At 42.7% G+C, this 15,936-nt stretch overlaps 1 protein-coding gene across 1 annotated transcript; it reads left to right on the plus strand.

Moving 5' to 3' along the window:
• The first annotated feature begins 97 nt into the window (after window positions 1–97).
• Window positions 98–7,054, plus strand: sybl1 (synaptobrevin-like 1). Its single transcript, XM_071923918.2, has 8 exons — window positions 98–205; window positions 677–849; window positions 2,848–2,905; window positions 3,013–3,150; window positions 3,357–3,447; window positions 4,647–4,714; window positions 5,210–5,302; window positions 5,877–7,054. Exons 2-8 carry the CDS (start codon window positions 704–706, stop codon window positions 5,943–5,945), a joined length of 663 nt encoding a protein of 220 aa, XP_071780019.1. The 5' UTR covers window positions 98–205; window positions 677–703; the 3' UTR covers window positions 5,946–7,054.
• Window positions 7,055–15,936: the final 8,882 nt, after the last annotated feature.

Genomic DNA, 15,936 nt, shown 5'->3' on the forward strand with positions numbered 1-15,936 from the left:
CACTAATAATGGCAAAGCTTGTTGCAAGAACTACATCACCCAGCAAGAGGGGGATTTCGCTTCCGAGGGGCTGAGTGATTTGCAAAGCAGAAGCTTGGCAGAAGTCACTCGAAAGGGATTAGCTAGCTTGCTAGCAGTTGAAATCTCTTTAGATGTTGGAAATATCGCTAAATCAGCTACTTTGAACGCCGTTCAAACATCGAAGGTATTACATTTGCTTATTATCGATCGTTGTTTACGTTAGCGCTACAATCGATTTCATTTTTCCGTTAAGCCATCATACCGAGTTGGATAACGTTACATTAGCTAGTAACGGTAACATTAGCTTGTTGTTTTTCTAGCCAACGTCAGCTTTCATTTTCATTTCCCGTGACAGCAAACAGGATGCTATTGTGTCAGTTAGCCAACGCGTCAAAAATGATACGTGACTTTCTCTCTCTCTTTCTTTGTCTCTCTATTTCTCTTTCTCCCCCCCCCCCCCCCCCCTCTCTCTCTTACACACACACACACAGTTCCCCTCCCTCTCCCATCTCCCCTCTCTCCTGTCTGTTCCCTCAAACATTTTCACCTGAACCGTTATCTGTTTATCTCCTCTTCCCCTAACCCACTACACTTGCCACCATTTCTACCAATAACACCTTTGGTCACTACTTAACTCCACTCTCTTCATCATCAGTAACACAGCTGAACCCCTGCTGTTGCCATGGCGATCCTCTTTGCTGTGGTGGCCCGTGGAACCACCATCTTGGCCAAGCATGCATGGTGTGGCGGGAACTTCCTGGAAGTGACAGAACAGATTTTGGCCAAAATCCCTTCGGAGAACAACAAATTGACATACAGCCATGGCAGGTAGGCTTAACATGTGCACACACACACACACACACACACCAACACCACACAATGTCCACCCACTCAGACACTCGCGTACCATGGTTACGCCTGTTTTCTTGACTGTCATACCCTTCCAGTTTGTGTGTGCAGGCAGGCGTCATCGTATGATAAGAGTTAAAAAGTGAACCCTTAGTAAGAGTCAGCTGCAAGGAGAGTAAAAACAGTGCCTTGGCAAACCACCCAGAGTGTTGTATAAAAGACCCCACAACCTGAGGGACATGTTGAGGGCAGACCTGCCCCCCTCCAGCTCCCACCCGTTTCCTCAATGTAGTCCCCACAGGCAACTGTCAACAATGTAACTTCACCTTCAAAGCAAAAAACCTTTAACCACCAGTGGACTGGTAAGATCTACAAGACCAAAGGAGTGTTTTCTTGCAATATATACAATGTAGTCTATATGCTCAAGTGGCATGTGGACTGACATATATTGGTAAGAGCATAGACCACTAAAAACTAGTGTATCAGCAAAGGAGTGCTACAAAAAATCTCGAACTCGAAAATCATGTGGCAGTGCAATTCACTCAGGTACAACAGTGTATCCTCACTCAAATCACTTGGCATTGAACATGTCAAAGGAGAACACCGGTGTTATTTGGAGTTATAGCCCATTAATTACTGGCTGTGTGTAGTTTACATATCCCCAATCATTTTGCAATGCATGCCATATTGTTTTTAAAATACAAACTTTGTACTGTCAAACGTAGCTTGAAATCAACTGCTGTCCAGGCTAACAAACACACCCCCAAATAAGACTTTGATATGACAATAAAGTCTGTAAGGTGACATGTTTTTGAGGGACTATTTCCTGGTGGACATGTCTGTTTCTTCCTGTGGGTGTCATGATTGACAATATGTGGAGAGTAACGTAATGCACATGCATATGAAAAAACTCAACTTGAGCACACTGGGACACAATGAAATAACGGTAAAACAGAGAAACGTTGACAAAAACCAAAGTAATGTTTCATCTTTACTTTAAAGGCTTATCTAGCTCAGGCAGTTTTCAAGTCTGTGGAAGTTGTTTTTCATACTGTACAAAAAAGAATGGCAGCAAATGGCTACAGCAAGTTCGACAATTGGCACAAACTTTAAAAAAAACACCGGTATTATCTGTAAGTGTTCTCGTAGAGGGGGTGACATCAATGCCCGCCGCATGACAAGAGATTGGATTTATACACTGGACACACTAGCACCTCAGGGACTTAATGAGGATTTAGGTATTTGTCCTTTTCTCTAATAATGATATAGAGATTCTAGGACTTAGGTATAACCATCTGCTTGTCTGTCTATGGAGTTTGTACAATATTGTATAACTGACAATATTTGTTTTATGGTATCTTCTGTGGAACTCACAATTAACACCAATTTTGAATAGAGGTGCTTCTAATAGCAGTTAGGTTGCCCTGTCATTACCCATCATGGGTCTAATGTACTTGAGTCACATGACATTATGAAGGTTCTCCAACTGAATGTCCAGTATGTTCTTTACGTGTGGCTTGTATGTAATTATGTGTGTATTTTTTTGTTCTTTTCTCTTTCTTTTTCTATTTCCATTCCACTGTGTGCACCTTATGGTTGTTGCCAAAAAGTCACATGGTTAGTCACATTATCTAGCCCTTCAGGGAAGTAAGTGTGGGTATTTAGTGGCACTGTTTTTCAATTGTCGTTAGTCTGATGAAGAGCAGTGTGCTCAAAACGTCTCGTACGTATCAGTGTTCATAAATTCATACACTCAGTGTGCAGAGTCTCCTTTTTGTTCAAGGGTCAACCACAAAACAAACAAATCATTCACTTGTGACAACATAACTCCCACAATTACACATATTGACACTCTAACTCTTAACGGTCTGGTCAAGACTGTGAAATGTCCAGTTCATTACTTTTGGATGAATTATTAAATCTTGCTCTCAGCTTTGTTTATGTGATTTGTTGACAGTTTTTCTTTTCTCATTTCAGCTATCTCTTTCATTATATCTGCCATGACAGAATCATATACCTGTGCATCACTGATGATGTAAGTATATCGTTTTCTTATATGTATATATTTGTGGGGGGGGTTGAGTGATCTTAAATGAATGTGTGACTTAAACATTAACTTTTATTTGACTCTTTTGACTGAAGGACTTTGAGAGGTCACGTGCATTCAGCTTCCTCAGTGAGGTCAAGAGGCGCTTCCAGACCACGTACGGGTCGCGAGCGCAGACAGCGCTGCCCTACGCCATGAACAGCGAGTTCTCCTCCACACTGGCAGCTCAGATGGTGAGCATGACAAAAGCCAGAGCAATACGAGCAACAATGTCTTGGGGCTTTGTGACTGCTCTTTGCCTCAGGAGAGTCTTGATGACTAATGTAGACTGCAAAAAAGCATCATACGCCCACCGTCTACAACAATCACAGACGCCACGTATATCTTTCCCCTTCCTTCACTCCCCCTTACCTTTCTCCGTCTGGCCGCCTCCATGTAGAAACACCACTCGGACCCACGGGGATCTGATCGTGTGACTGAGACTCAGATGCAAGTGGATGACCTGAAGGGCATCATGGTCCGCAACATAGGTGAGCTTCTCCTCAGCTTTTCCTCTTTATTCAGTGGCGTTTAATCTCTTTTTGATATGTGGCCAATACCATGAGAATGTGAGAGTTAAAGATCCAATTCAGTCAGGAAAAGCTTGCCAATGGATTTCTAATTCGAGGAGTGTCATTTTTTCAGTTATTGATGGTTCATATAATTTTTTAGGATTATGATTTTTGGAAGAAAAAAAACTGAAAATCATGAAATACTTTTAATGCTATGTGTCAAGTTCTATGCTAAACATAAAGTACAAGCTGAGGGTTATCAAAACAGAGGTCTCTCTTCTCCCTCACTATTTGCTCATTCTGTCCAAGTAACTTTTGTAGTCTGATGAAAAAAAAGAATAGGCACGTTCAAGATAAGCAGAGAAGTGAGAAACTGAAAATAACTGCATTATTGTCATTTTACACCAACCCACGTTGCTCTTGCCAGCTACCAAGGCAATGTCTCAGTTGCCTTTCCTACCTCTTTCGCACTGTCCCTGGCACACAACACACAGACACACCGTTCTGTCAAATAAGCCTTATCATCAAAACTGCAGACAAGCTCATTTGTTTGGTAGACAAGTTAGCTGACCAATGTACCTCTGAGTTTGTGACTTCTTGGTTCATAAAATACAATGGTACTGCTCCTTTCTTCAGCACTGAATTATAAGCAAATTCAAGTACTTTTTGATGCCAGTTGTTGAAGTCCTGCTTCCAAACACAACTAGTGCAGGCAAAGCTTGTAGACAGAGTGAGAGTCTAATCCTTCTTCTAATTGTGCCATCCACTACATACTAATATTTTTTATCTTTGGGGAACAAATATCTGTAATATATATGGAACTTGGTCAGGTGCCCAATGACATCATTATTTTGGCTAGTTCAACAAGCACCCAGCTGGCTGCTGTTAGACTACGGGGCACCTCTTTAACCATGCATACTGTGAACCAATAAGAGCAATCATTAAAATCTGGGTATATTTGAGGTCATTACACCAGGAAGTAAGAATGGTTTGATTCTGATGACAGCTAGAGAGATAGTTTCTCAAATGCCATTAGTCAAAATTCTACTACACTGATAGTTCTAATATTTTGGGTAACTTTATGTTAATATGCCCTTTGTTGTTAAATGTGATTCTCATAGCACTGGACCTTTCATGTCTCCATGTTAACTTTGGCTGTCTGTGTGTTTGTTTTGCAGACTTGGTAGCTCAGAGAGGAGAGAAGCTGGAGCTGCTGATTGACAAGACAGAAAATCTGGTTGATTCGGTGAGTTAAATGGCTCAATCTGAAATCGGAATATAGCACCACTTTTGGTGCCAGGTTCACCCCACTTCTGGCTTTATGTTTATTTATTGGCTTGAAGATATTTTTTCGCTCTCAAATTGATTGAGATTTTGATATAAGAGGATCAATATGACAGTATAACGTGTATATGTTGAAGCTGTAACAAGCTTATTTACATTTTTTATATAATTCTGTAAACTGTAGCAACACAGACTATGTTTACATGCAGCCTAATTTACTCCAAATTCATTGACATCATATGGACATTTAAGCTGGACTAGAGCATCCTAACCGACTCCGATCTGATTTAAACTTCAAACTTGGTTGTTTTTGGAACAACTATCAACTGATTCAGTGCAGTAGTCTGATTACTTCTAGGGTGACCATATTTCAGTCAAGTTAGGTATAATCTATCTGCAGCTGGAGCCTACATATAGACAGATATTGTCACTGATCTAATTTCCTCTCCTCTTCCAGTCGGTCACATTTAAGACCACGAGTCGTAATCTGGCAAGAGCCATGTGTATGAAGAATCTCAAACTGACTGTTGTCATAGTGCTGGTGTGTCTGGTGAGTATGGACAGAAATAGTAAATGATAGGAAATTGATTATCAGCAGGATACAGCGTAATGCTTTCATAGGCAAGTGTGGTGGATTATCACATTGGTGGTATCTGTGCAAAAAAAGCCCTTAGGCACGTGGTTAAATCAGAATATCTGTGTGAAAATGTCCATTGTGCTCCAGAATTACTGCATATCAAATGCTGAAATCGTCACATTGCAGATTTGTTTTTGATCTATTAAAATAAAATAATGACTGAGATGGCTTGTGATTTTTTTTATTTCAAGGCTTAAGTAGTTACTGCTGGGAGTTTATTAGTCAGTTTGTTTAAAGAATGTTGTTTGTTTTTCAGTCAAGATTAAGTTAAGCACTCCTTCCCTGAAACTCCCATAATTCTTAATTTCATTGTCTACTGACAACACATTGCAAATTGCATCAGTGCTCTTTCCTTTGTCATTTCCTCTTTGGTATTGTTTCTCAGTAACTGAGAAACTCCCTCTGCGTATTTCTGGGAGTCTATGGCTCATTGTGTCATTGATCCAAGAGCTGCGGGACGTGAACTTTGTCTCTATACTGCTTTCAGGTGGTCCTCTACATTATTGTCTCTGCTGCCTGTGGAGGTCTCAGTTGGCCCAGCTGTGTCAAAAAATGAGAGGCGTGGGAGAAAAAGAGAGAGAGATGAAGGAAGAGAGGGAGAAGCTCCTGTTCAACTCTGTTTGCCAGTGGACACAAAGGGAATCACCACTTTCCTTACTGTACTTCTCCAGCTTCAACATCCCTGGAACACACACGCTCCTCCTCCTCCTGTCTCCTTCTCCCCTTCTCCTTCGGTAGCGTGCACATTGACTTGCCTTCTGGACAGGGAGTCCGCCATTCCCACACTAATGGACAGCAGCCATTTGGCCTAAAACTGGTCTGGAACATTAATCTTGTCTTATACTAGTCTAGTGCATCCATCTTCTCTCATGCACTTAGTGGCCTGATGTATCAGTTTGTGATACTGCTCTGATGCCCCCATCCACATGTACGTAATTCAAATCAATACCTGAATGAACCACTCAGATAGCAAAGATTTTAACTTTGTTATTATTTTGCTTTTCCCTTTGAAGAGAAGGGAGAATCTAAACAGACGTATGGGACATGCAAGCTGTAGATAGCGTTTTAAGTGTGTTGCAGATCCATCAGTAAGGACCTCCCACAGTGCAATGTCTTATCCTTAAAGCACTGAAGATAATTTTTTGACAAAACTGATGCAGTGTGTTTCCCTTCAGTGGCATGCGTCTATGCGTCTAACCCTATTGGAGGTGTCTTGTGAATGAGATGCCCCCTTTTTTGCTCAAAGACACTGATTTTGTGATGCCTGTTTTATCACCAAGCACAGTTTGCAAGTATCTTCTACAACCCAAATGTTGTAAAGAATATGATCGTACAAATCAGTATTGTATATTTGATTGATATTCTTGATTCAAGAAAATATAATGGTTCTATATTAAATCAACCCTGATTTTGAGCAAAGCATTTGCTCCTTCCCACCCATGGACTTGATAGGAGGTTTCCTTTCCTTATTCCCTCTCATAGGATGCTCAATGTGCCCATGTGCCCTTTTTGTTAACACAATGCACTTTTTACACTGTACATATGTTTGCTTCCTACCATCATATGGTTTATAATCATGTAATTATTTAATTATTGTACATCCAGATTTGAAATAATAAAATCTCATGGTATCAAATGGTTGATCTCTATAGTGGAAAACAAAAAGGATGCTGTGATGCCAGACATATGAAGGGAGAACAATTCTAGCTGATTACAGAGACCTTCCAAAGGGTTGAGTTGAGTGCATTTAATTTTGTCCTATCAGATTCAAATGGCTAGCTGTTAGTTGTTGTAGATGGACTCCAACTCATCACATTTTGCTTCATAGAAGTCAAAGTTCAAGCAAACATTTGTTCGTCAGTTCTGCTGGGCAATGACGTGAACTCAAACAATAAGTGGTCTGGTACAAGTAGGTTGAGTGTTTTGAGAATCAATGCAGAGACTCTACTTTGATCTTACAAGCGACGACAGACAGTGGTGAAATAACATCAGGTTGCATTTGATGCTCTGAAAAAGTGAAGGGGACCACGAGCAGGTGAAGCCAATTTGTTCATCAGGACCGCGCCCGCGCTCCCGTGAGTGCTTGGTGACTTGCAAGCAGTCAGTCCTGTGTGTGTAAGTGATTTGTACCGCTATCTACAGTTTATGAACTCTATATGGGAAAAAAGTCTTCATTCCAGGACATGCGGTAAGAAAATGTATCTCTGTTCTCATGTAACGGTAGACCACTCAGTGAAGATATCAAAAAATTACCCTTCTGGTATCAGAAATTGACGCTAGCTACTTCTCAGCTCTGTCAGTTTGCTAGCGTTGTTTGCTAAGTTACTCGCTAAATGGTCTTATTTTAGCTGCCAATCGCTGTATTTTATCGTGTTTTATTTACATTTTTGACTGCATAACATGCCTGTCGAAAAGTTGATTTACTACCATCTAGTGGTTGGTTGGCTGTAGATGTGGAGCTGTATCGTTAATGTCAGTTTGAATATTTGAGAGTTTGCTCTTTTTTCAGTTGGGTATTTCAACATAAGCGACCGATGCAAATCCCCCAACCTTTTCTTTTTAAATTGGCTCAGGCGTGTATTTCAGTTTATTTTAAACCATCTATGGGCTTGTGAGAACATTATCCTTGCTATTTGTAGTGGCACCCCTTCCTCCCGTCACTACATGTTTACTCCTCTGGTCTAATTATAGGCTACACATGGCTGGACGAGGTCTCTCTCCCAGCCAGTAGTGATAGTCCGTCAATCGGCTGCAAGGGGCCAGTTGTGTTTATCAGGAAATTGTGTGACAATGACCTCACCGGTAAGATGATCCAGGGAGTAATGAGTTACTACAAATACACTCAGCCAGCCTCCATTCAGGCTATTTTCTGTCTTAAACAACATGCATCTGCCTAGTTGGCTGTGGACTACTGATATGTTATGATATGATATGATTTGTTTTTATGCTTGCTTGCAAATTATGTGGTGTGCTCAGGTTTAGTTATTGAGAATCATAACTTTGGAAGATGGAGTCTCATAAGTTTTTAAGTGCATTTTGACTTAATTAGATTAGTAGTTGATGCAGCAAGAGGAATACATGTGTCTGATTGCTGTGTAGTCAGCCTGTGCATCAATATCTAATTTGATTAGGCTGCTTTTGGTAGGGCGGCTTCCAGGATACATTAGCCCAGCTGCTGACACATCTGAAATGCCTCTATTTCTCACTAGATGGCACAAGCCAACAGTTTGGCCAGGAAACCCTTTTTTCCTTTTGTTACAAGAAAGCACAGACGATATCTAATATTCTGATTCTACTGAAGACAGTGTTATATTGTTCTTCAGTGTCTGCGAACAGTGCTGAATAGGCTGACTGGTGTGTTTTTGTTCTCCGCTGTTCTACAGAGGACAGCCTTGTCGCTGTGGTATGCTGAGTGGAATCCGGCAGCTTGACCTGCTGCCCTGCTGTCCTGGGGGCCAGCTCTGCTACTGGGCTTTGGGTTGTGTGTCCCTGCGACTCATAACGGCTCGCTGTGTGACACTGGCATCTCCAATCACCCATGAAGCAAAGGCACGGGCAAGGCCACAGTAGGCTTTCTGCATGGTGCCTGAGGGGCTTTGGAAATAGAGATGCGCTGTTTTATTGATCTCAGTCTTCCACGTCTACTGTGAGGATGTTCTCAAATATATAATACGAGATGAAGTCAATAACATGTTGCATTTTTTATTTTTTTTCTAATTTCTAATTTTCTTTCTAGGGGAAATATGTTGAGATCCCATATCAAACAGTTGATAAGAAATCTGAGCTGAATAGATAATAATCCCGTTTTAGCTTGCTTGACAAGAATGAGTCAGCCAAGTCTGACTCTGGAACAAGGGGCTCAACGGACCACACAGAGTGGGAGGCAATTTACTGTCGGCGATATGGGGGGTGTCGGGCTACACCGCTCAGTCACAGTGAGCAGTGTAGGCCCGCTTGAACAGGGGGGTGGTTATGTGGTGAAATGCAGATGGAAGTATAGAAATTGAGTCTAATTTGCCTCAATTTCATAGGAATTCTGAGTATCAAATGTTTTGTTTTTGTTACAGGCGACTGGGAGACTATGTTGCACCACTGAGGCTTTAGTTCTGAGTCTTAACCACTTTGACTGCTTAAGACTATAGAAGTTGTTCTACGGCTTTGTACTGACAACAAGCAACACCTCTGCACCCTGGACAGTAAACAAGGCTACTTGGCGAAGACCTGTGGGGAAATGTTTCAAGTATTATACAACTAGACCTCAAAAATTACAAAATAGAAAGGCTATTTTCTTTAATTTAGACTTATTCGATTTTGTAATCTTTTCAGGAAGTCATTTATCGGCATATTCTGTACCAATGATTGACATCTTGTCACTAGCCAAGATTAGGCTATAGTTCCCAGGGTAAGGACCTTGTATGGATTAAGCAGAAATAGCGTAGGTCTTAGGGGTCTTAGGCTCTGGTGTCACATCTATGCTGTAATGTCAGGAGCAACTGTAGGGTTGTTTGTGTACAACAAAAGGTCATGTCCTCAGACTGTGTGTGACATTGTCAGTGAAGGACTGTGGAAAAGTTGTATTGGCTATACCAAGATTGTAATGGATCTTAAACAAGTTTCTTTTCTATACAGATTCTGGTTGGGATCTAGAAATTTCTCATAAAATGGGCACATGCCAACATTCTCCTGTACCTAGGCCTCTTGTTGTTCTATTCTCCTTTTCACTTTTCCCTCCCCAAAAAGCCGCCTGATCTGTTCCCTTATAAAAGAGGGACTTTGGCTGCTTAGCAACAGTGAATGCCGACTTGGCCTGGCAGGCCTTGGCCACTCCCCCCTGCAGTGGGCTCGGCATGGATAAGGTAACATGTTGCTTTCTCCCTCGCTCTCTCTGCCCTGTAAACTCGGGAGTGGAAAACTGCACCGGGCACAGTCCTCAGCCGGACCTTGAGATGCCTGCGTTTGCAAGCAGAGTGCAGCCATGTCACTGATAGCGGCTGACACAAGGGCTTGACAGACTGCGGAACCACTGCTGCAGCAGGCCGGCTGGACTTAGCCACATTACTACAGGGAGAGGAGATAAAAACAGAATCTAATGCCTGAACAGAGGGGACCCTCAGTCAGGCTGTGATGTTACTGATGCACGGTTGACTCTGAGCACAGGGAGGGAGGGGTGGGGGGGGCTGTTGGTGTCTGTCTGAAGCCGCCTCACACACCACCGCCTGCCCACGACTACAGGGCTAGTTGGCTGGATTTAGCGCTGTTGAAGGAAAGCAGTAATGGGATTGTCTCTGAGACGGTAAAGTGAGTCGGATGAACCTGCAAAACCTGAGTGATCTTTGGCTTGATACAGCAGCCGACACAGCTCTGACTGGTGGTGAGGCTATTTCTTCTTCACTGCAAATCAATGAATGGAGAGGACAAGGAGGTATATCAAGTTGATTCATATAAGTTGTTTGACACAGATTATAGTTTTTAGTGAACAGTAAATGGTGTAGACCTAGTGTCTGGAGTTTGTAATTTAGCTTTCCTCAGATTGTGTTTCGTCCTTTCTGTTAGCTAGCTTGGTGTCTTGTGTAGCTTGTATCTCGTGGTTTTATTTTCCATAAACATAGTCCAGTCATGGTTTGTGTCAGGTGCAATTGCACTTTACGTAACACACCCTGCCCAGGGAGATTTCAACCACTAAAATGACTGCTATGAATTAGTAATGTACTTGGAAAGAATATGCAATAGCCTTGGAGAGATAGTTGTTGCCAAGGTCCAGTAAGTACGCCTATATATTTGATTTGATTCCAGTAATGTAGTAATGTAGGATCCTTGTTCCTTTAAATGGTTGCTCCTGGTTGGATAAGTCTGCAAATGACTAAGCATTCTGTTTCTAAGGAAACCTTTCTATTTTGTGGGGAGACTGAGTGAGGTGTGTTGCTGCTCTGCCTGTTTAACAAACATATCATTCATCCAGATTTGGACTATTGGCCTCTGATAGGTACCAAGCTGATGAAAACAGAGTGGCTTTGATATCCTACCAGCTGTACAGTGTCAAAAAAGGCAGAATTTGCAGTGTTAAATATCAATACCCAGTAATTATTGACATGTTTTCAAAATATAATTCCCCAAAATTCTCTGCCAAATATCACTATTGAGAACTGAGTAGATCGCCGAAGGAATTTCAGAGGACTTCCAGTTGCTTTCACTGCAGTATGTATACAGTGCATTACAACTGAGGATGCTCACTTATGCCTGCTGGGGTCGGTTTCTTTTAGTGCTGGGCCATAGGCTCAGCACCATACATTGCTAAACATTGGGTTTAACATAGGGGACACCTAGTCTTGTTTTTATAAAATAATGTGTCATGCTTTATCAAGAGATGTGTCTCTCAGGAAACAAGATATTCTGTGCCTCAAGGAAGTTTGTATGAAGTTAAATATTTGCAATAGGAACTTGGAATCATTTTTCATTTTATAGTCACCCATTGCTTGTCAGTGATTCCTCTACAGTGTTCCATTAGCTAATTAGGGTTTGCTTTAAATAAAAATCTAAATATATGGGTTCTGCTGAAGATTCGGATTAAGTCCGAATTAAGCGTGCCAATGCAATTCGTGTTTTTTTTTTTTTTCCTATAGTGGGTGAGAGATTACTATGATCAGCATTTTGGCCATTGTTTCTCTATGACAGAAACCACTCAAGTGTAATTAGTCTTGTTCAGTGGTTTAGGTACAGCGCAAAAGGGAGTACTCCAGTCCTGTAGCTAGCTTTGGCGTTATCTGGCACCTAGTGACTGCAGGTATATTTGGCTCCTCCTCCCTACCTCGAGGTGACACTGTTCAGTTACATCACTCAGATTACGTGAGCGAAAGAAAAGGCTCAATTTGACACCCAAAGCATTCAACTGCTGGGTTATGTTTTGGGATTGCTATCAAAAGAAATGTCCAGCTCAGCAGTACAAAACACAGACAAGCCCAAAGCGAACAGGCTGTTGTCCAAGAATTCAAATGTTCGGCTAACATGCGTCACGCTATGACCTGAACACTTTATCCCTTGATTCTTGTTCAATATTTCTCTTTACACATGTTCTATTTCTGTGGTAGAACCCTCTTGCAACCAAACCCTGTGCTCACATTTGTTTTCATTTAGTTATACAAGTTTCTTGCATTTTGTTATATTCACCCTGGGAAAATGGCATGGCCTCACTGATCCTGCCCCTCCTTTCTCCACCAGTACACTCCCTCTCTTATTGAACTTGACAGAAGTGCAGCAGACCATCCATAACTTTGCGTCGAACAGTCAAGATTTATGTTGAACTGTCCCACTCCCAAGGAGGTCAGTGTGATTACAACTGGGGCTGATGCGACTATAAAACTGCACAACGTCGCCCTTTTGCTGTAGAGGCATGTTTAAGTTCTTAATTATTCCCATAAAGTTTGTCCCAAAAATGGTTTCCTTTCCTTAAATAGGCCTATACCAGGATATCAGATGTCTGCATACTGGAACATTTTCTGTTTGTTGGTGACTTGATATCTTACTCTCTGGCAGTACCACACTGGTGCCTTTGTTTTAGCAGTGGCTGGAAAGCTTAGCAGTCCAGTCAGCGTTAGTAAGCTTAAACAAACACAACAGTACACAACGAAGCTGTTTAGACTGGCGTTCAGGGCTCATGTCAAAGGCCCCTGGGCTCATTTCGGAGCAGTAACATGGCTCCACATTTGGAATGTAACTGCTCATCGGTCCTCATATGAACACAAGCCGTTAACCAGCAAGCTTTAATAAGCCTGTGATAATACAGGGGCAGCAATGGCACATCTAGTGGTAGTGATATTTTCTAGTGTCTTTTAGAAATACTGTAAAGTGTATACCAAAGGAAACAAGTACCCTATTCATCCTCACAAGTGTCTTGATGTACAGTGCTGTGTCCATCATTAAAAAAGGTAGAATACTTAAACATAAGTCACATCCAACATTTTAAGTACATTTAGATCTTCTAGCCCATAGCTTAACCAGGAGATATATCAGGCAGTCCTGCACTACAGTATAACACTAACATGATCTTTGGTGACTTTTGCATTTTTCATTGAACTCAAGTCATAAATAATTTGTTGAGTATCCAGCTTATGTTACAATGGCTGGTTACTAGCCTTATAACCTTACCACTAACTCAATATACTGACTGCATAACAAGGCATGTAGTAGAGGTTGAATAGGATTTTTTTTTCCTCAATGAGATCCTACAGTTTTGCCTGCTATGCTTTGACCCAAGAAATAAAGCGTCAGCAATACTCCTTATTTTGATCCTAACCAATGTGCTGAGTGACATTTTAATTCTTTGAGAATGTTTGAAGCTCTCAGCACATATTGCTCAGTTGGGTGTGGTTGGTTTTTTCAGATTCTGTTAAATGTAAAAGATGTGGTGATCATAGATTGTGTTGCTCTTAAACCATATATGTTTATATGTTTATATCTCTTCACAGATAGTCATGCCTGATGAAGAAATCTGATGGATTATAGTCCTAACCAAGTATGAGGTTCTTAATTTAAACGTAATCTACACAAGTGGACATAAACTCCAGTTACAGTTCTAAAATGTCCAATAAGACATTTAACATGTCCACTGAGAACAAGGTTGAGACCACAGGTGGTCCTTTGCCCCACAGCGGCCTGCAACTGGCCATCTCCTCTGGGAATCATTACAGTAACTTATCACCATCCCCTGGATCCTCTTCCGCTGATTCCTCCAGAAGTACGAGCAACCTGAGTGACAGAGACACCAGCAGCCCCCCTGACATCAACATGCTGGAGTGCTGCCTCAGTGAAGGCTCCCCTGTGGACAACTCCTACAACGCAGAGACAATCGGCAGCAACAAATCAATATTCACCACTTCACCAAATGACTACATGCTCTCTGGTATGACCATGAACCTGAACCAAACTTTTATTGCCACACCCGTCAATGGCAGTGTGAATTTCTGGAATGAAAACATTAGTCTGGTGATGAGCACCCTAGAGACAGGATCGGAGGAGGACCAGGGCATTGGCAAGGGCACAGAGGCTGGAGGTGACAGTGCAGTGACGTCTCCAGACTCTGCTGGGAGGGACAGCCAACTGAATTCTTGTGAGACTTCCCGTAGAGGCTCCAGTGAGAATGACTGCTGCTCCCTTAGCTCTGAGGAGATGGTAATAAGGAGCAACAGTTTGTGTCTGGAGGACGAGACCCTCCCGGTAATCTCTTCCCTGGAGGAAGTGTCCATGTCCCCAGCCACGTGCTCCGCAGCCTTGCCTGCTGAGGCTAGCCTGCTGTCAGCCTCTCTGCCAGATGTCTGCATGGGGGTCCAGGAGCAAAGATCTACGAAGGGAGTCACAAGTGAGAATACAGGCCCTCCATGTCTTGGTATGACTTTCACCCAGGCAGATGACTGGGAGCTCCCCACTGAGGAAAATAATATGGCAACATCCGACTCTCTAGTAGCTCTGCCAAGTGAGAATGAAGCGGGTCTTCTGAGGACCTTTTTGTGTGAAACAGCTCCTGCAGATTCTGGAGGAGTGGCTCCACCCTCTGCTGAGACTAGTGCTGAAGCAGTTCTGTTGCCCTATTTCATTGGGACATTCACACCAGAACTAGGCAAGACCTTTGTGGCCCCTGCGTCGGATATGCAAGATGATGGAAACGATGTTCAGACCTCCACCCCAATTCAAAGCATTGGGAACAAGATGCTCAACCTCCCCTCATTTTCAGAGTCTCCCTGTACTGGGGGCACAGGTAGCCCAGCAGTCCACCCTGCTAAACAGCAGCAAATTTCTCTCACTCCAAAACAACGGTTGGTTGCCAGACTGCCTCCCTCAGCCAGCAGAGTCAATAAAATAGAAATCAAAAAGTTTCCTAAGCCAGACTTCAGCAGTGTAAAATCTAAAATCGTAACAAGACCTGCACATCAGCTGGCAATGTCAGGCCCTGCCTCACAACACAAACCATCACAAGTCAATGGCCACAGCAAACAGAGTCAAGTATACAGAAGAGCTCCTATGAGTGTAGCTCATGCCAAGGTGACGAATAGCACTACTGTTGCCTCTACAACCACAAAAACGATCAATAATGCTCAGAGTGGAGTGAATACAGGGGCTGCTTACTTGGGCATGACATTAATCCAGTCATTTGAACATGATCCTACTGCTGCTGAGGCTCTTACTGGTCCTCTGGTTACTGATGGGGATAGAGAAGGAGAGAATGGAGCATCCCTGTCTGACCACCTCCCCGCTGGAGCTGAACATGCTGCTTCAGCCCACTGCAGTCATGCCAGCTCCGAAACAGAGCAGGCAGCCTCTAGCCAAGTAGCAGCCGCTTCAGCACAGCACCCTGGCAGCAAGACCATCTGCTTCTCGCCCTCAGCAAAAACACCTAACCAAACGGATCCTAAACCAACTCCAGCCACTGGGTGCTTAAAGAACGTATCAGAGAGAACAGGGGCCAGGTCAGGCTCGGTTTTGAGTCGGGACAAGCCTCCTGTCTCCAAGACACGGCCCCGTTGCTCATCTGAGAGTTCCTCGTTGTCATCTAGGCC

Source organism: Centroberyx gerrardi, chromosome 16, assembly GCF_048128805.1.
Source record: "Centroberyx gerrardi isolate f3 chromosome 16, fCenGer3.hap1.cur.20231027, whole genome shotgun sequence".
Taxonomy (NCBI): domain Eukaryota; kingdom Metazoa; phylum Chordata; class Actinopteri; order Beryciformes; family Berycidae; genus Centroberyx; species Centroberyx gerrardi.

Excerpts from the sequence above, each read along its gene's own strand:
- sybl1 (XM_071923918.2), top strand. The coding sequence starts at position 704 with ATGGCGATCCTCTTTGCTGTGGTGGCCCGTGGAACCACCATCTTGGCC. Across the intron at positions 2,906-3,012 it reads ACCTGTGCATCACTGATGAT|GACTTTGAGAGGTCACGTGC; the intron begins GTAAGTATATCG and ends TTTTGACTGAAG. Across the intron at positions 3,448-4,646 it reads CATCATGGTCCGCAACATAG|ACTTGGTAGCTCAGAGAGGA; the intron begins GTGAGCTTCTCC and ends TTTGTTTTGCAG.